The 20,634-nt window shown below is 40.6% G+C and overlaps 1 protein-coding gene across 2 annotated transcripts in view; it reads right to left on the reverse strand.

Annotated features, from left to right (window-relative positions):
• The window catches only part of RPS6KA2 (ribosomal protein S6 kinase A2), a 2,145,504-nt gene that overhangs the window by 1,500,977 nt on the left and 623,893 nt on the right, over nucleotides 1–20,634 (reverse strand). For both annotated transcript variants that reach the window (XM_044069491.1, XM_044069485.1), the window contains exon 3: nucleotides 12,720–12,801. In XM_044069491.1, the coding sequence (XP_043925426.1) occupies nucleotides 12,720–12,801 (82 nt within the window). The remainder of the gene's footprint in view (nucleotides 1–12,719; nucleotides 12,802–20,634) is intronic.

Genomic DNA, 20,634 nt, shown 5'->3' on the forward strand with positions numbered 1-20,634 from the left:
AATCACAGAGAAATAAGTTTGGATATGCCCCTCTGATTGGCCACAAAGCTATTTTGTGTGCTTGGTCATTTTTCTGTGCCTGTATAAAGTTAGAGAGTAGCCTCCAGACAGCCTTTGTGCCATGTGAATAGAGAACTGCAACAGTCATCCCTCTACACAAGAGCAGGCCATTTGCAGACCATGGTAATTACAGATCTGTAAGTCTGAGTAGTCTCAATTGCAAAGCATTAGAAAGAATTATCATGGAAATTATTTATAATGATATTAGATGTTTTCAGACACTGGATACAACCCAGTTTCCTTTTGTTATGGACAGATCATGCTTATTCAACCTGGTGGACTTCTTTGAGAAGGTCACCAAAGCAATGGATGAAGGCAAAATGGTGCATACTGCCTACCTTAACCTGACCAAAGCATCTGCTACAATACTCCACTGGGGCATTGTAGACAAACTCACAGAATTAGGTATTAACCCCTATGTCACCCACCAAATATCTGGGTGGCTCCCAGATAGGCCCCAAGTAGTTAGGATATGGGAGCCCACACTTACAAAGAGGCTGGTCAGTAATGGAGTCCCTCATTGCTTGGTGCTAGGTCTGTTCCTTTTCAGCATCTACTCTTCTGAAGTCAAGGCCACTGTCAAAGACTTCTGGATGTTCAAGTTTGCAAATGTTTGCAAACTAGGCGCTGTCATAAAATTCCCCCAAGACACTAATACCTTCCAAAAAGGGCTGAATTAGACAAACAATTGGTGCCAGAGCCATGGTCTGGAACTCATTACCAAGAAATGCATAGTAATAGCCTTTAGGAAGTTTGCCAGCCATAGAAACTACCGCATTGATAACATACACTTATGAGTAGATCCAGTAGTCAGGGATTTGGGGATTCATGTAGAATGTAACCTGCCTTTGACCATCATGTATCAATGGTAGTAAGGAAATCATTCCGTACTGCACAACTAATAAGCAAGGGTATGGCATTTAGGTCCAAGGAAGCCAGCATTCCACTGTATTTGGCCCTCATCAGTCCAGTCACTGAGTACAGCACCCCTTTTGGTATGTACCTGACCAGGCACATGCAACAACAGGAGTGTCCACAGAGGTTCCTCACAAAAAGTATACAGGACATAAGCTACATGTCCTACATGGATCACAACCCTACCCTTGTATTTGTTCTCCTACATACTATTCAGGGGCAATCTGATGGACCTTCTGTATATCCTCAAAACAAATAGCATCAGTATTATCCAATCTAAATCTCATTAGTAAGGGTATATCATCCAAGGCAAGGTGGTCATAACATCCCTGTATTCTTCCCTTATAAGACTCATTACTGAGTACAATGCCCCTATCGGCATGTACTTCACAAAGTACATGCAGCAGCTGGAGAGACCACAGAGGTTCCTCACCAGGAAAATCCATGGGCTCAAACACCTACCCAACACAGATAGGCTAAAGGCCTTGTCCTCTACTCAGTTTCCTACAGACTCGTCAGAGGTGACCTCTGTCTTGCATGCAAAGCAATCTCTGACCCCACCTTGATGGGACTGCTGCATATCCGCAAGTCAAGCTCCACTCGAGTAACCTGCAAGCGTGACCTCAGCCTGGTCTGTGACATCAATAGGACTTGTTGGCAACAGATTTGTGTCCCAGAGACTCCCCCTTCTGTGGGATAGACTCCCACTCCACGTCAAGCACAGTACCTCCCTAAACCTTTTTAAGCAAAACCTGGATAACTGGATGGGGAACAGAAAATACACCCCTGGGATTCCAATTGTGTCCCTACTGGACAGGGGATTTGGGTGCTGACTTATTGGAACATGGGCTAAATTCTTGGCTGGGCTTGTAAAAGCCTCAGGGCCAATTGCCTATTAACGTCCTATGATCCTAAGATCCTGTAAGGATTTAAACCTTTCTTGCAACATAAATAGGACATGCTGGAAAGAGAGGTATGTGTCTCAGAGAGTACCCATTCTTTGTAATAGGCCTCCTATCCATGTGAAACATAATTCCATATCCTATTTCAGGCATAAGTTGGAGCAGTGAATGGGTAATCATTAATTTACCCCTGGTCTGGCTCATGGACAGAGGCAGCCTATAATCTTGACCACCCAAGCCCTAGGTTAGATATACCACTTAAAATAATCTTAAGGTTCTTCAACTTGTCAGGTACATTTAGGATGCATGGCCAGTCTTAAAGAGACCCCTGTCATCATTAGCTTTATGTACACATATGAACCAATGAATCAATAACACTACAACACTCAGTCTTCATAATGATACAGTCCTCAGCAACCTGTGAATGCCTCTGTCAATTTTCTGCAGTTTGCTGGGGGTATCCCAACACAAAGGCTGCTATTTTGCTACACCTTTTTTATTTAATTCTAAACATCTTCTCTGGGAACAATGTTAGTGCCTAATTTCTGTCCATAATGGTGGATTTGATGGTGGGTCATAAAAACAGCACCAAGTGGCTAATCAGTTTTGAAATGCTTTCCATACCAATGTATGTGAAAGTATTTCGAAGGTCACACAGTTACCAATGCTTCCATTTTCATTCTGTGAATATATTTTCTCCATATCATGTTAACGTCTGCTTGAATATGTAACAATTCTATCATTTTGTTCCTAATGTTGTCTTAGTCTAGGCTTCATTTTCTGGTTCAGTGTAATACTCTATTGTCACTGAAATTATCTTTTTGTTTAGTTTCTAAATTTACTTGTGGTTCTTCAGTCCATTAATGAAGATTTTTTTTTTACTAATTTTAACAGTATTGTAACAGTACTAAAACTTTAATCAAGTTTGTGGGCACTGTAATTTAGCATGCCAAATACATTTCTTACTTCATTAGCATTTGTGGTAGAGATTCAACTTTCCATGGGTGTTGAGATACACCTTTTCTAAAAATGATGAAGCCATTGATCCATGAATTGCTAAACTCATGTTTGATTATAGTCAGTGCCTTCCTGCTTGGTCTTACCTTTCAAGTATTTTTCTTAATGTTTTATCATGCTACTAAATTCTCTCTTAGTTAGCATTTGTTTCAGGGTAGGATTTGGGGGGGTTGGTATAATTGATTTACAGTCTTCAGTGGATTTGTCAATAGTTATAAGTGATTTATCCAATTCCTTTGAGTATGTTATGGCTATAGCAGCAAACTGTGGGTACCTCCTAACCTCCTGTCCACTCAATAATATGAAGACATTTCTTCAGTAGTTCATCAACCCTGTTGTAACCTTGGACTTGTCTAGCCCAAAAAGGTTAATTTTAGGTGTTGTCCATATCCACAGTGTTATAAAATAATTCCTCTCTACTCTGAAGGGATTTGGGATTGCTGAGGTGTTTCCCTCTGTGGTTTATCATTTTGGACAACGTATGGACTTGTATTTCTAGCTATGTGTGTCTTCCTACTGATTTGTTGCTGAAGACAGTCTCTTGGTCTGGCCACAGTCTGGTACACATCACTGTTGAATTCCACCAGATGGCTCTGATTTTAAGCTGGTGCAATGCAGAAATTACAGCTTTTCAACCCTCTCAATCTTGGTTGTACTTTGCATCAGTGTCTCTTGGAAAATCAGTGCCAATGACCCCAATGTACAAGTTTCTGCCTACAACTTGGCCAGCCTGCTTTATTTGATTTTGTTGTCTCGTGTCATCTACATTTGGTTCACTTTGTGAACCAGGAGCCATGATTCAATCATGACCTTTGTTCTGTCCACTGATTTGGACAAAGCCTTGTAAGCTGATGATGTCATGTCGATTTGACTGAGAACAAGCTTATTCTGGAGAGATATTATGCACTATACCGGTTGGAAATCTCCATTAAGAAGGTGTCTTTTCTGTCCAGGGAAATCTTTGTTGTGGTTAAGCAAGACATTGTGCAGTTCACAGTGGCAGAGAAGTTAAGCAGCTCAGGCTTCTTGCTGGTCAGATAATGCCTTCATATGGGGACTGTCAACTTGATCTGCAGTTCTTCAAAGCTGTACTTGCCATATCAGCTATGGAACTGCACCTCCTATAGCACTCCCTGGGGAAGGCTATGGTCTCATCAGTGACACTGTCAGGTCTTAGTCTGAATTTCACTTAACTGATAAGTGAACTCATGACTTTAGTGTCAAGTGCCTCCTTTTCTAGAAAGTCTTTGGAGATGGTGGTCCATAAGAAGCTTGATTCCAGTCATAAGGAACACAGGTCTTGCAGTTCTTTCTAGCCTGGTCTCTTTACCTCTGACAGTGCTGAGATGGCTTTCAATGGGCTATTTAGTTCTGAACTTATGAGTCAAGATTATAGTCTTTAAGTCAGATCCATGGTATAGAACAGTAAAACCTTCAGTTATTGTCTCATTTCCTTACAGGACCTGTCCACGGATGATGGGCAGGAAGTGGCTTTGCTTTGCCACACTGGTGTTGCCTACTGGGAGCATTATGTGTTCAACTAGGGAACTTTGAGGTTGTTGAGCATGCAATGTCAATAGTGCATTTGCACTGTGTAGCTGAGGGAGAATCAGTATGCAAAGACAAGCCTCCCCTTAGGGTACAGCAGCCATTGAACACAGATGAGCTGCTGAGGGGAGTACTGGTCTGCTTTCAGAGGAGGCGGAGGTTAGACTGTGCATAATACCAACAAGCTAGCCTGTTCACCATCACCCAACTATTGCCAGTGAACAGTAGGCTGATTGTAATTCCTAGTCAGGAATGAATAGGCTGTGGACTCTTCTCTCCCCTACATCAAGAATGCCCAGCTACTCCCTCCAGTATCCTCCCCAAATGAATGTTCCAGTTGGGTGAATGATTAAAAGTCTTATTTAGACTTGGTTCCCCCCAATCTCACTTTTACATCTGATATAGTGGATCACAGGATCCTCCTGGGACATTTAGACAACTGCTACTGTCTCACAACTGTCATTATTTTGACTCCTGTTTTTGGACACTTTCAGGGGGTTACATATGGATTTAATTTTTTTTCTTCTTTCCTTCCTTCCAGACTGTAGTATATCACAAGGTTCCATTTTGAGATATGTTCTCTTCTTCTTGTACTCGCTGACCCTAGGCGAGCACAATAATAGAAAAGGTTTGCCATATAACAGTTATTCTAACAACATGTATCTACACTCATTCCCTCAGGAGTATACATCGACTCTATACTGATTCCATTTGTAGATGAGCCTGACAGCATGCATCAAAAGATGATCAGTATAAATTAGGCAGTTATGAATGCTGTGTGCACAAGTCTGAGGGACTCAAACCTTTAATCTTTAAGTTACTGTAGTTATGGTGACACGTTTGAATATGTGCCAAAGTTGAATGGTTTTGGTGTTGTTATCAACAGCAGACGGAGACTTAGTAACCATGCATTAACTGCTAGATTACCTACATGCTTCTACTTAAGGACTATCTATTACCTTTTAACACTTGAGTTCCTGGTTTCCCTAAATGTAATGTGAACCACACTCTTTACACCTAGGATTTACAGGGTATGGACTTAATTTCCTGAGGTTTTTGCAAAAATCTGATGTCCAGTTACTAACAGGTACTTCATGTTACCAACATATGATACTGCTCTTTTGAAGCTTTTTATGGAAGTGTGTTTTACATGTCATCTATAAAATTCTGTTTGCAGCTTAATTTTCCTACCTGACATGGTTCCCACTCCCTGAAAGAGCTACTGATGCCATACTGTTCCCCATTTATGCCATTTGATGTGCCATGCAGCTGTTGCTGTTGGCACTTCTAAGGGCAAATATATAATGAGGACAGGGCAAAAGGGGGTAACTGCCCCAGGTGCAAGCTATTAGGGGGTGTCAATGGTAGTGTAGTTGGTGAGGTGTTGATTAGTCTTGGCAATCTGCAATGCTAGTATACTCCTTGGCACAGGATAGCAAAGGCTTTTGACACAGTTTGACAAAGAGCTATTATTTTGTTTGTCTTGGTTAGCAGAGGGCATTTCTAGTCTTCAACTTCATACAAAAAGGTGTGCCCCAAATGTGGGGCACTCACCAGCCTAGCTACATCTCTGTCAAAGGATATGGCTTGAATCCTCTGGGATTAGTTCTTTTGGTGTTCCTTATGAACTTGTTTAATTGAATATTAATTGAATATCGTGGCCTCTCTATAGCTGCAGTTAACTTGTTAGAAGTATAAGGCATTTGGTTCATTGGGGGTTGTATCACCTTTTTGCTCTGTGTTTAACTGGTAGCCTAGAGGGTTTCTGTTTGCCTTATAATAGTGTTATAGCCACATCTCTGTGTATTTAGTTCTGCTCAATATCTGAGCTGTTGGCTGGCTGTGATCTAACTGCAAATCATCTGGATCTCCAAGCTGATTTAAGTACACTTTTTCTGCACTTACATTGCTTCCTTGATAGTACTGCATTTTATTTGTTTCATTGAATATTAATTGAATATTGTTGCCTCTCTGTCTGTCTGTCTGCAGTTAGTTTCCTGCCCTCCCTCCCTGTACGTGTTGTGGTTTTGACCTTGGTGGCTTTGGAATTGCTCATCCTGCTGTAAATTTGTGCCTAAACACTCCTCCTGGACCCATCTGATTTGCTCATTCAACTGAGTACAGTGAGATCATTTGGGAAGGACTACCCCCTTGCTTATTTGATTTCAGACACTCCTACCAGTCCCATCTCATCAGCTCTATCTACTGTGTACAGAGAGAGTGTTTCCTACCCCTCCACTAAGAAAAAAAAAAAAAAAAAAATGTATTCAGCTGATCTTACTGTAACTGTCTTCTACTTTCTTTATTACCTTAGTTTGCTGTTCTGTGTGCTCTTAAGTGTCCATGTGCTTTTACTCTGCACTTATTACTTCTTGTTCGTGGCCTGATTAAATTTGGCTGCTATTCTAAGCATCTTAGTTTTGGTCTTAGCACTTGTGCTTCAGGCCAGTTATGTTACATTTAGGGTTTTTGTGGACAACCCTTATCAAAACCTGCTCTCCATAAGTATGCCAAGTATTCAGAACACTATGTGTGGACAATTCACATCAGTTTCCCCTGGCAGCTTGGTCAACATGGGCATAATGAGACAGTGTAGCAACTGCCTCATGTTCACAGACAGTCCCCTTCTCCTAGCAAGTAATTCTTCTACTTGGAGAGATGCATCTATATCAGTCAGCTGGAATCCATGCTCTCTAACACCACAGTCAGTACTCCTGATAAAGAGGAGATTGCTAGCACAAACACCACACCACCCACATCACAGAGTCACACACCCACCTATGCAGGGGTCCTCAACAAAAACTTACCCAAACAGCAGGAACCCCCAAAACACATTCACACACATTCCACACACAACACCATTCACATCACATGCAGTAGTGAACACACCAGTGCCTCACAAACACAGCCCATCAGGCATAGCAATAAAGCAATGCAGCCCATAAGGCATAACAATAAACCAAACATACTAGTCATTGTCGACTCAATAGTGAGACACACTGATGTACCCTTCACCAGGCTCAACAAGAAGAAGGTCACGGTCAGCTGTTTGTCAGGTGCTAGAATCTGTCACATTACACAAGCACTTAAGTCTCTTCACAACAGGTATAAGTATGACTCTGTCACTGTCCATATCGTACCTCCCTGGACTATATGAAGAGAGACATGATTGAGATCTCAGAGTATGTGTTCCAGGCAGGTATGACCCTAGTGCTAAGCAGCATCCTACCTTCACCAAGAATGATACCACAATACCAACAAAAAATGATTTACTTCAACAATTAGCTTAGTTTCTGGTGCCTTTGCAAGGGGATCTAGTATCTGTCTGCCTGGAATGAGATGGCTGGCAGGCCTCAAAAGTTTGCCAGAGATGGCGTTCGCCTGTCACCCCTGGGGTTCTGGATCTTGGCCAAGGCTCTTGCCTCCCCCATTATGGCTTTTTTAGGCTATGTCCTAAAGACAAATCTTCCAACATAAAAGATCTGTCAAAAAGCAAATTGAAGGTCTTGCTGCTCAGTGCTAGGAGCCTTAACTTGAAAATGCACTCACTGGTGGCTCTCCTCACACTGGAAGATGCGGATGTCTGTGCAGTCAGGGAAACTTGGTTCTGGCCTGCGGAGAGCACCTCTGCCTTACCAGGCTATACCTCACTCCACACTTTCTGACTCCAAAATGAGGCTGGAAAGACTAAGGGTGGTGGAGTCTCTATCTTCATTAAGGACAGGCACACTTCCAGAGTAGTCTACCAGCATGATGCACTGGAATTACTCCAGGTGCAACTGATAGTTGGCAAGACATCCATCCAAGTTCTCCAGGTGCTACTGATAGTTGGCAAGACACCCATCCATGTTATAGCCAGCTATAGATCCCCCCGCTCCATGACTCAGGACACCCACTCCTCCTACCTGGACCTACTTGACTCCATCAAGGTACCCCTTAACACCCTGATCCTTGGTGACTTCAACTACCCCACCATAGACTGGGTGAACTATTCCTGCACTAAAGCACTCACCCAGCGATTCCTTGACTTCATCACTTCTAATGCACTAGACCAGCTGGTCTAATCCCCTACAAGGGGAGATAACATGCTAGACTTGTTTCTCACCAATATGGGTGACCACTGCACCACTCCCATAGTATGTTCTTCCCTGGAGAAATCTATCCCACCCAACCCCTCCTCTGCCGTAACCAGGCTAAAAGACTTCTCAAAAGCTGACTAGAACTTCCTAAGGAACAGCATCTGTAGCTTCACACCACCACCCCTCTCAGAGGATGCAGACACCTATGTTGAACAGTATGCCAGTGCAGTATACAAGCACCTATACAACTGCATGGACTCAGCCTTACCCAGTAGAACTAAAACCTGCTCCTCAAGGAAACACAAACCTGTCTGGTGGACATTCTCTATCAGCAGGCTTTACAACAAAAGGAAGAAACTGTTGTCCAAGGGTAAAAAGGAACAAATTCCAAATCAGAAATACTCCCTCCTCCACCTCAACAAGCAAATTAGATCACTAGTGAAAACCTCCAAAGCCAATTATGAGTCAAAACTAGTTTCCAAAATAAAGAGACACCACAAGTCCTTCTTCAGTTACGTTAGGAACCTCCATGGCAAAGTCCAAGTTTGTTCTGAATTAGTACTCAATGGTACCACTTACAATGATCCTGTTGACTTAGTCAACCTGTTAGCAGATATGTTCAGTGCAACCTTTATCCCCCTATCACCCCCCAAGGCACAGTTGACATCCCTGATACTTGTTCCACACCTCACATCTCCATAGATCAAGTGTTAAAGGCCCTATCCAAGGCAAAGAACACAGCTTCCATGGGACCTGATAGTATCCCAGGCTGCATTCTGCACCATCTCTAGCAAGAACTAGCTTCACCATTGAGCACCCTGTTTAACCACAGTCTAATTACAGGCTTCATTCCAGCAGAATGGAGAACCACCATTGTCATCCCTTTGCACAAAGGTAATGCACTACTGACATGGGAAACTATCTCCCCATTAGCTTGACAAGTCTGATCTGTAAAGCCATGGAGCATATTATTATGGATCTCATAAACAAGGACATAGGCAATCTCCAAGCACTTGACCCCACCCAGTTCAGATTCATTAGGGGCAGATCTTGCCTATTGAACCTAGCTGATTTCTTTGAGACTGTCACCAAGGCCCTGGATGAAGGAAAGTCAGTACATACAGCTTACCTTGACCTGGCCAAGGCCTTTGACACAATCCCCCACTCAGGCATCATCGAAAAGCTAACACAACTTGGTGTTAATTCCTGTCTCATCAGATGGTTGGCCAACTGGCTGACAGATAGGACCCACAAGGTCAAAATAGGTTCCATCACCTCTGACAGCAGACCCGTCACTAGTTGTGTTCCCCAGGGATCTGTCCTGGGAACTCTACTATTTGGCATCTACTTCTCAGAGGTCCAGGCAAAGACAAAGGGCCTGTGGCTGACCAAGGTTGCGGATAACTGTAAGTTGGGTGCTGTCATTGACTCCCCAAATGATGTTAACATACTGCAAGAGGGTCTCACAGCTACAAATAACTGGTGCTAAAGTCATGGCCTTAAGTTAAATGCAAAAAAAAATGTATTATCATACCATTCAGCAAAAACACAGTCCCTGCTGATTACCACATAAACAGCAACCCCCTAAGCACTCAACCTGTGGTGAGAGACCTGGGTACTCAGATTGACAACGATTTGACATTCGACCATCATGTGGCGGCAGTGGTCAGAAAAGCCTTTTACTTGGTTCATCTCATAAGTAAAGAGATTGCATCCAGAAAAAAGGAGGTTATTACCTCTCTGTACTCTTCTCTCATTAGACCTATAGTTGAGTATAACGTCCTGTTTGGTATGTACCTCTCCAAACACCTGCACCAACTGGAAAGGCCACAGAAATACTTCATAAAGAGAATCCATGGCCTCCAACACCTATCCTATGTGGACAGGCTGAAATCACTATCACTCTACTCGGTATCATACAGATTGCTCAGAGGTGACCTGTGTCTTACCTACAAAGCAATATCAGACCCCGCCCTACTAGAGATGCTCCATATCTGTAAGACTAAATCCTCACACATTACCCACTCAATAGGCCTAAATCTAATATGCAACATCAACAAAACCTGCTGGAGAGACAGGTTTGTCTCCCAGAGGCTGCCCCATCTCTGGAATAGACTTCTCATGCACGTCAAACAGAGTACCTTGCTGATCCTCTTCAAGCACAACCTTGATGAGTGGATAGGAAGCCACAAATTTGTCTCAGGGCTTCCACCTTTGTCCCTCACTGACAGGTGCTGACTGAGGTTTCTTTTTTGAGGATAATCTTTTGGCTAGGCTTGTAAGGGCCCTAGGGCTATTAGTATAGTAACCTCCTATGACCCTATGATCCTATGATCACTCAAAATCCAGCGGCACAATGTAAGGGATTGTGTCACACTACCTTTCTGACAGAGTTCGCTAAGTGGCTAGGTGATTTACAGCTTTGAAAGCTAAACATTTAGCATTTTTTTTACTGTAACATGTAGTATATGGAGCAGATGAAACGTCATGCACTACAAAGAATTATAATTGGGTCTCTGATCATAACCCCCCATTATATGTTCTTCACATGGATGCCAGGATTCATTTCTCAAGCATCGCACTTCAGGTGAATTTCTTGGCATCCATGTCTCTCAAACACATAATGTGTTAAAAATGGCAAATGCTTGCCAACACCCCCTCCAAAAAAAACAAAACAAAACAAAAAAAAAACTAGAGGCTGTAGTGAACTAGGACTCTGGAATAAAATGCTAACATCCATGAAATTTCCATGTTGTTTCTGCTGTTCAGAGGGTCCACATTTGTGATAGTTTTGACTTTCTAACATTTCTTCTGGAAAAAGGAAGCCTTACAAACACAAGGTGCAGGGTTTGAGTCTCACAAGGGATAATTGGCTAGACTTAAAATGTCTCGCAAGGACAGTTAGCTTAGTACTAATCTATGAACCTATGAACCTATGTGTACGTGCCTGTTACCAGAATGAAACTAATTGCCTACTTAATCTGTTTATTAACTACATCTAAAATTCAAAGTCACCACCCTAATTTTATTTTATTTTCCTCCACTGTCCTGTGTCATTTAAAATGTCTTTAAAGGTCTTCTCCAAAACATATTCTGGGAGCCTGTTCGAAGAATGAACAATTTTTTTTCTTTAAAGAAGCAATTTCCTGGCTCCAGTGAGAGTTAATTCCTACATCTGTTGTTTGTGCCCTCTCTTTCTTCCAGTCATTCCTGTTCACCTCAACTCTTCATGACTTCCCTGATATAATAAAAGACACTCATATTACATCCTCCCATCTCGTCTAGTCTCTAGTGAGAAGACCCCCAACTCCTTTAGTATCTGCTCATGTCTTTTCTTTATTTTATTTTTATTTGTTAACCAGATAAGCAGCCGGGACCATGTACCTTTTCATCCGTGTTTAGGCCAAAAGGATAAGTAGAGAATATCTGCATGTGTATAATTTAGTATAGCAAATCGTAGAGTATGTAAGGAAACCAGATACCCAAAGAAAACTCGGGCAGACAAAACATGCAAACTCTGCACAGCCAATAGCTCTGTCCTTCCTTCCCTTCATCTCAAAAATATTTCTGCTGACCCTTTCTGCGTATCCTCTAACAACTTTAAATCTCTCTCCTAAATGCCGCCTGCACATGTTTATTTATGTGTTTGCTTATTTGTTTTCTGTTTGTTATCTAAGTAAGTGGGCTTGTAATTTGACCCTTTTAAGCCATGACCTGGGCTCAGATGAACAGTATTGAGACATATGGATACTGTTTTATAAAGAACTGAAACAGTAGGCAGAGAACAATTACCTTGCAAAGAACAAAAATTTGTAGTAATGAGAATATTAGAATAAAACAGTAAGTTACACTTATTTTATCATGCATATTTACAGTTTGCGTGTACATTAAAATACATACTTATGCATTCTTTCAGCATTCATGCTGTTTCAGGGCTAAGTTGTAACTTGAATCTGACATTCAGCTGTTCTCTTTGCCATGTTTCTTCCACACCCATTCAAACCTTACACTCATCTCCTCTTCCTGTTCCTTGAACTCATTAACAGAGCAAGAAAAGTGGCTAATAATGTAATAAGTGTAAAGCAATGAAAATATATTGACCTTCATCAAGTTACTTTCTGTTAGACTGGACCAAGTACAAGCAGATGGAATACGACCTAAAATCAGTTCAATATAAATCATTTCTATTAAAACTCACCTTTCAGAGTGGCTTTCTTAAGAACCTTCATGGCATAGAGTTGACCTGCATCAGAACCTTTTATCTTCCTTACAAGAAAAACCTAAAATGTAAGCAAATTCATATAAAATATTTAACATGTTAAGGCATTCTTTCAATTAAGCTAATGTCACCATTGCAATATTCTGATAAAATAATTAAATTTAAAGTGCAGTGTGACAGACCTCACAATAACCGGTAGAAATTAAAATGGTAAACTTTAGTAAAAAACAGCTCATTGGCTCAAACACTGTGCTTAAACAGTACTGGAGATCCAACAACAAAAAGGTAAGGCCACATAGCAAACCTGCTGGTGCTGCTAAGGTTGGACTATATGTAATGCCAGTGACCAGGGATCATGAACAGTTGTAGTCCTGTGGAGAGTTATGCAAACTAGATAGAAATCAATCCTTCAAGTTAACTTTTTGTTGGATGTAGAGCATATCCTCTGCATCTCTACTAACAAAGGCCGAAGATTCTTCAGTCTCTGTTAATTCTGGCAAGAAGGATGGACGGGGAGAGCCATGATGCTTAAGTTATCACACTCTCTGGAAGAAAACAGGAGACAACAGAAGTGATCTGCCCACGTGGAACTACTCAGGCAAGATCTGCGACCTCCTTTCTTGGCAGGAGGCCTCATGTTCATGAATAAATCAAGTATTTTACCAAACTTCCATATTTCCTACACAAGTATGCCTGACCTTGAGCTAGCGAAAAACAAAAAGACAGCTTGGAAACACCAAAGCAAATTCTCTCTCAGTTTAATTCTCTTTCAGTTTAATGAAGCGCTTTTCGTCTTGCACATGTGGCAAGACTTCATCAGAAACTGAACAAACTTCAACACAAACAATATATACACACCCTTTTTGTCACATGACACTTCTAATTAAAATTTTGTGTCTTAAAGGCACATCCACATTATTGCTACTTAAAACATTTTTTTAAAAACAAATATGACTGACAATATTTTATTTTAGAACATCTCAACCCTTCCCTTCATTCAGAATTTTTACCTGTAATGGTGGTAGAAATATATATACAAACATACATATACTAACAATACTATATCTCAAATAATTGTGTTGACTCTCAATACTTAGTTAACTAAGAAGTCAGAAACTTACATATCCGAGTCGAATGAAGTCAGATATCACAAATATGAATGCATTTTATAAAAATGCATACGCACATTAACGTTTAAGATTTTTCAACTTCAGTATACTGTTTAAAGATGTTGTCTCATTAAAACATTGCCCCAGTGCGTATTTGCCAACTTAACTCAAGTTGCTCAAGTAAAAGTGTAAGCGAGCCCCCCCGACTATCATCAACAACTGAATCAATTGCTTTGAACAAAAATGAATGTTGTGGATAGGAAATAATGTGTCTAGCCAGTGCATTTTCTCTGTTAAGGGTCTATTTTATATAGATGTTCGTATACTCGTTCTTTTAACCTTCTATCCGTTTTGCCTATGTAAAACGCTGCACAGCATTGACACTGAGCTACATAAACCACAAACTTGGACTGACAAGTGTACTTCAATTTAATTGTAAACCTAATATTTTTAACTTCAATGTCTTGTCCTGTACTCATGTATTTACAGTAGTTACACATTTGGCATTTGTACATGCCACACTTCCACTGTGGAGTGTTTTTTTATGTTGTAATAATTCCTTTAAATTAGTCCCCCTCTTGTAAGTAATCCAGGGTTTGCTTTTGACCTTGTAAGAAAGGTGAAGATCTCTCCTAATTATTTCCCAATTTTTGTTCAAAATTGACATTATTTCCCTTGCATTACTACTATAGGGTGTTATTAAACTTAAATTCCATACTTCTTTTTGTTGTAATTCTCTGTCACTTATAACACTTTGTAAACCAATAGACAAAATGGGTTTATACAACCCCTGTTCTCTCTTGTTTTTTACTTCTTCCAGTAGACACTCAAAAAAGTCTACTGGGTAACCTCTCCTAACAAACATTGACCTCAAATTATTACATTCATCCATGAAATCTTGGTCCAGCGTGACCATATGGGCAGCTCTCATATCTGTTTTTAAAAAATGTTTTAAGAAGCAATAATGTGGATGTGCCTTTAAGACACAATATTTTAATTAGAAGTGTCATGTGACAAAAAGGGTGTGTATATATTGTTTGTGTTGAAGTTTGTTAAGTTTCTGATGAAGTCTTGCCACATGTGCAAGATGAAAACAGCTTCATTAAACTGAAAGAGAATTAAACTGAGAGAGAATTTGCTTTGGTGTTTCCAAGCTGTCTTTTTGTTTTTCGCTAGTTTTTCTTACTTTGGTTCCTGTCTGTTGACCTTGAGCTAGGTCTGAGAACAGCATGGTTGTATCTCATAGTACTCAAATGGCAAGGGGAAATGACACTAAAATATGAAGGAAAAAAAAGAAATAACACCTGAAAGAGAAAAAGCTACACTATAGCACTGGTGCATTGATAGGTCTATATCAATTCAAATAAAAAAAAGTATTGAAACATATTCCAATATAACAATATTATCAAACCCTAAACCACTGAAAATGCAAAATAATGTAACCACAAACACAATAATTTTTCAGTACTGCATACCTGCATCCTTGATTTTCTATATATAGTAACTCCAAGATTATACAATTGTGAGGACTAGGAGAAACTTCTTTACCTCCACTGTTCATTAATCTCACACGTTAACAAACACAGCTATTGACCAAGCAAGGAATCAATGGACTACAACATTCAATTCCTTCTATAAAGAAAAGTAAAACTGATAAAGTGAAGGACTACAGAGTGACAAGCTTGTTGCCACAAATGAGACGTAAAGTTTTATCTGAAGGTCATATTTCTCAGCAAATCTTCTCAGTACTAGTAGTAATCAGACATTCTGCATTACAATTAACATCAGAGCATCACAGAACTGGAATTTTTAAAACTGTGAAAAAGTTTACAAATTTTAATATATAAAATGGCCATAAAAAACACATTCTATTCTTCCTTGTACCACCCCAAACTGTCAAGCTGCAAATTTTCAACAGCTGTACTAGATATATGAAAAAAAATCACAACAAAAGTGAAAAGGGTGTGCTTAAAATAGTAAAGGTACCTCATTTAAAGGAGGAATTTTTGACACTCAGCAGGTTGGGCAAGCTTAATCTAAGAGAGGTACACAGGCCTGTAATCGCCATTAAATGTCATCTGCAGACTCTAAAATGTCCTTTATTATACCACATTTTAAATCAAAGTATTGCACTGGGCATTTAAAACTATGTGTTTTCAATTAATACTTTTTTTTTTTTTTTACATTTCACTCTATAAGACATGATTAGCATCACCAGCATGGCACAGAGACCTCTAAATGAGACTTTCACAGGAACAAGTCATCGTTTTGTTTCTCTTTGCCTCTGCTACCTACTCTTCATCAGACCCCCTCTCAGCCAAGTTGCCCAGTCATTCTGTCATCATCAGGAGTAAAGGTTGGTCAGGTATGGTTATCATTTAGAAGGCTTCAAGGATGGTTTAGGTCTTTTTTGTTACATCCTCCTCCCTAGCATCTGTCCAGTGACAGTCCATGGGTGGTGCATGCAATGGCCATCAGAGATGAACTGTCTCTTACTTCTTCAAGGGTTGACATCTGTAAAAGTTCCCCTCTCTCCCTCAGTAGGCACTTTGCAGTTGTTTCCCCGATCCCCAACAGGAAATCAACTCATATGCATGTGTTCCTGAATGTGCTTCTCTTCATCATGGGATTTACACATCTATCATTCTTAATTGGTCCATTAAGTGGCCAACTCCTAGTTAAACCCAAGTTGCCTTGGCCACAGTCAGGGATTTATCCCTTTGCGCTAAATGTACAGACTTAACAGGTAGACGTTATGTTGCTGTAGGATGAGTTATGTTGTTAGTGGCCATACAGGGACACCTTAAGGCATAATCCTCCTCCCCTCATGAACATAAACAAGTTGTCACTGAATAGTGTGGACTATGACTCATGACACTTCTGTAAATCATTTGCAACTGAGTGTGAATATGTGAGGGCTCTAAGGTGTGCATTGATGTTTCAGCTGTCATATTTATGTATTTCTTTGAGGATGTTAATTGAAAATTATTTAATATAGAACCATGCTAAGAAATACCTAACACAAACTCTTATGATTTAATAGACTCTAGAACAGAAGCTGCCGTTAAAAAGGGAATAATTAGTAAAGCATATAAAATATTGCATGATAACTATAAGATTCAATCAGAGGAGCTTAGAAAGGATTGGGAAGAGAGACAATGGGAGGATATATGTATGGCTCCCAAATATGCAACAAAGTCTAGAAGATTTAGGATCTTTGACTGGAAGTGTTTACATAGATATTTGTATACCCCAAGTAGACTCCAAAGATCACAGATCACACTTTATTACATCAACAAGAAAACTGTCCAGCACTTCAAAATACTCTCTCAAACTACTTACAAACAAGACAGTTAACATCTACTTCTCAATCTCTCCTTGAGACCACCAAATTAAAAAAAAGTCTGCAGGTGACTCACTTTACTCTATTTCATAAAATTATGGAATTCCATTTTTCTCCACAAAAATCTTCCTAGTTTTAAAGTTCTTCTTGAAGAACATGTCTCCCAAAATTGGCTCTGCTCCTGCCATATTCCTGACTAGCATAAGAATGAGGACATTATCTGCATAAAGACATCAGGTGGAGAGGGATGCAGGGGGTGTAGGAGAAATAACAGCATGGAAGTCATTAATGAATAACAAAAAGAGTATATGGTCATAAGATGGTCTACTATGTGACTCCTACATCGACAGTTCCAAAATCTGATATCTCAGGGATGGTCTTGTGACATAAAAAGATTGAACAGCTACCTGACTACTGATCCAGGTAAAAGAATCATCTACAAATTCCAGCAATTTCAGATTATAGATGGAAAGGGGGGTGCCAATAGTTTCAAAGGTTATTTTAAGATGTATGACGAAGGCACCGGAGAAAAATTGTTTTCTATGTTAGTGTGTGGTGTCAATTATAGAAGAAATTGTAGTAGGAGTGTTTTAACCATTATGGGAAACATACTGACTTTTGGAAAGTAGGTTCTACTTATTTGTGTGTTCTATGTGTTGCTGGTAGGATATATTTAGATTTTTTTTCAAATATCTTAACTAGGGAACAGACATTTGCTAATGAAGTATTATCTTGTAGGGTATGTGAGGTGTTGTTTTGAGGAGGGGAGCAGTGACTGAGTGTTTAAACTGAGGGATTACTGTGCTGGAAGGTAAAGATATATTGTAGATGTGTTTTATTTGCTTTAATGAAAAATGTTTACACTTTATTCAGCTGCTCTTACTGTAACTGTGTTCTGCCTACTTCATTACCTTATTCTGCTTTGCAGTGTGCTTTTAAATATTCAAGTTCTCTTATTCTGTTGTATTTATTACTGCATGTTAGTAGCTTGGTTACATTTATAGGCTATTCTAAGCATCTTAGTTTTGTTTTTAGCAGTTGTGCTTCAGGCCAGTTATTTCACATTAAAGAAGGTTTTTTTGTGGTCTACACTCTTGTGGACAAACCTTTATCAAAAACCTCCCTCCTTAAGTCCGCTAAGTATTTGGAACACTATGTCTGGACAATTCCCATCAGTTTCTCCTGCCAGCCTGGTCGACATGGGCATACTGAGACAGTGTACAACTGCCTCATGTTGACTGAGAGCCCTCTTCTCCTAGCACATAATTCTTCTACTTGCGAGAAATGCATCTACATCAGTAAACTGGAATCCATGCTCTCTCATGCCACAGACAGTACTCCTGACAAAGAGGAGACTGCCAGCACAGACACCACACCACCCACATCACATAGCCAAGCACAACATACACCCACCTATGCAGAGATCCTCAATAAAAAATTACCTAATAGCAGAGACCTCCACAATTCCCTCACAAACATTCCACACACAACACCAAACACATCACACACAGCAGACAACACACCAGTGACTCACAAACACAGCCCATAAGGCAAAACAATAAACCATTACAGCCCACAAGGCATAACAATAAACCAAACATACTAGTCATTGATGACTCACTTGTGAGACACACCAATGACCCCCTCACTGGGCTCGACAAGGAGAAAGTCATGGTCAGTTGTCTTGTCTGGTGCCAGAATCTGCCACATCAAACATCCACTTAAGTCTCTCAACATCAAGTACAGGTAAAACTCTGTCATTGTCCATGTTGGTGTGAATGACTTGAGACATACCTCCCTGGACTATATGAAGAGACATGACTGAGCTTTCAGAGTATGTGTGCCAAGCAGGTATGACCCTAGCCCTAAGCAGCATCTACCTTCATCAAGAATGATACCACAATACCAATAAAAAATACTTGACTTCAACAATTGAGTTTCTGGTGTCTTTCTAAGGGGATCCAATATCTGTATACCTGGGATGATATGGTTGACAAGCCTCGATACTTTAGCAGAGATGGCCTCCACCTGTCACTCCTGGGATTCCAATCCTGGCCAAGGCTCTTGCCTCCCCCCTTGTGCCTTTTTAAGGCTATGTCCCAAAGACAAATCTTCCAAAATAAAAGATCTATCAAAAAGCAAACTGAAGGTCAAGCTGCTTAACACTAGGAGCCTTAAGCTGAAAATGCATTCACTGGAGGCTCTCCTTACACTGGAAGACGCCAATGTCTGTGCAGTTAGAGAAACTTGATTCAGGGCTGTGGAGAGCACCCCGGGCTTACCAGGCCGCATGTCATTCCACACATTCTGACCCTAAAATGAGGTCAGGAAGACTAAAGGTGGTGGAGTCTAAATCTTCGTTAAAGACAAGCACACCTCCAGACTGGTTTGCCAGCATAATGCACTGGAATTACTTCAGGTGCAACTGACAGTTGGCAAGACACCCATCCAAGTTATAACCAGCTACAGACCCCCCTTCATGACTCAGGACACCCACTCTTCCTACCTGGACCTACTTGACTCCATCAAGGTACCCCTCTAACACCCTGATCCTTGGTGACTTCACCTACCCCACCATAGAATGGGTGAACTATTCCTGCACTAATGCACTCACCCAATGATTCCTTGACTTCATCAAATCTAATGCAGTAGATCAGCTCATCTTATCTCCCACAAGGGGAGATAACATTCTGGATTTAGTTCTCATCAACATGGGTGACTGCTGCACGATTCCCATAATATGTTCTTCCCTGGTGAGATCAGATCATTGGTGTGTCTCATTTGAAGTTTCTATCCTACCCCCCCCCCCCCCAGCCATAACCAGAATAAAACATTTCTCAAAAGCTGACTACAACCTCCTAAGGGAGGGCTATCAGTATCTTCACACCACCACCACCCCCCCTCAGAGGATGCAGACACCTATGTTGAACAGTATGCCAATGCAGTATACAAGCACTTGTACAACTGCATGGACTCAGCCTTACCCAACAGAACTAAAACCTGCTCCTCAAGGAAACATAAACCTGTCTGGTGGACATCCTCTATCAACAGGATTTACAACAAAAGGAAGAAACTGTTGTCCAAGGGTACAAAGGAACAAATTCCAAATTGGAAAAACTCCCTTCTCAGCCTCAACAAGCAAATTAGATTACTAGTGAAAACCTCCAAAGCCAATTATGAGTCAAACTAGCCTCCAAAACAAAGAGAAACCACAAGTCCTTTTTCATTTACATTAGGAACCTCCATGGCAAAGTCCAAGTTTGTTCTGAATTAGTACTTAGTAGTACCACTTACACTGATCCTGTTGACTTAGCCAACATGCTAGCAGATAGGTTCAGTGCAGACCTCACCCCCTATCTCCCCCAAAGGCCCATCTGATATCCTAGATAATTGTCCTTCACCTCATATCTCTATAGATCAAGTGTTAAAAGCCCTATCCAAG

Source organism: Protopterus annectens, chromosome 1.part0 (assembly GCF_019279795.1).
Source record: "Protopterus annectens isolate FY-2018-M chromosome 1.part0, PAN1.0, whole genome shotgun sequence".
Lineage (NCBI taxonomy): Eukaryota > Metazoa > Chordata > Ceratodontiformes > Protopteridae > Protopterus > Protopterus annectens.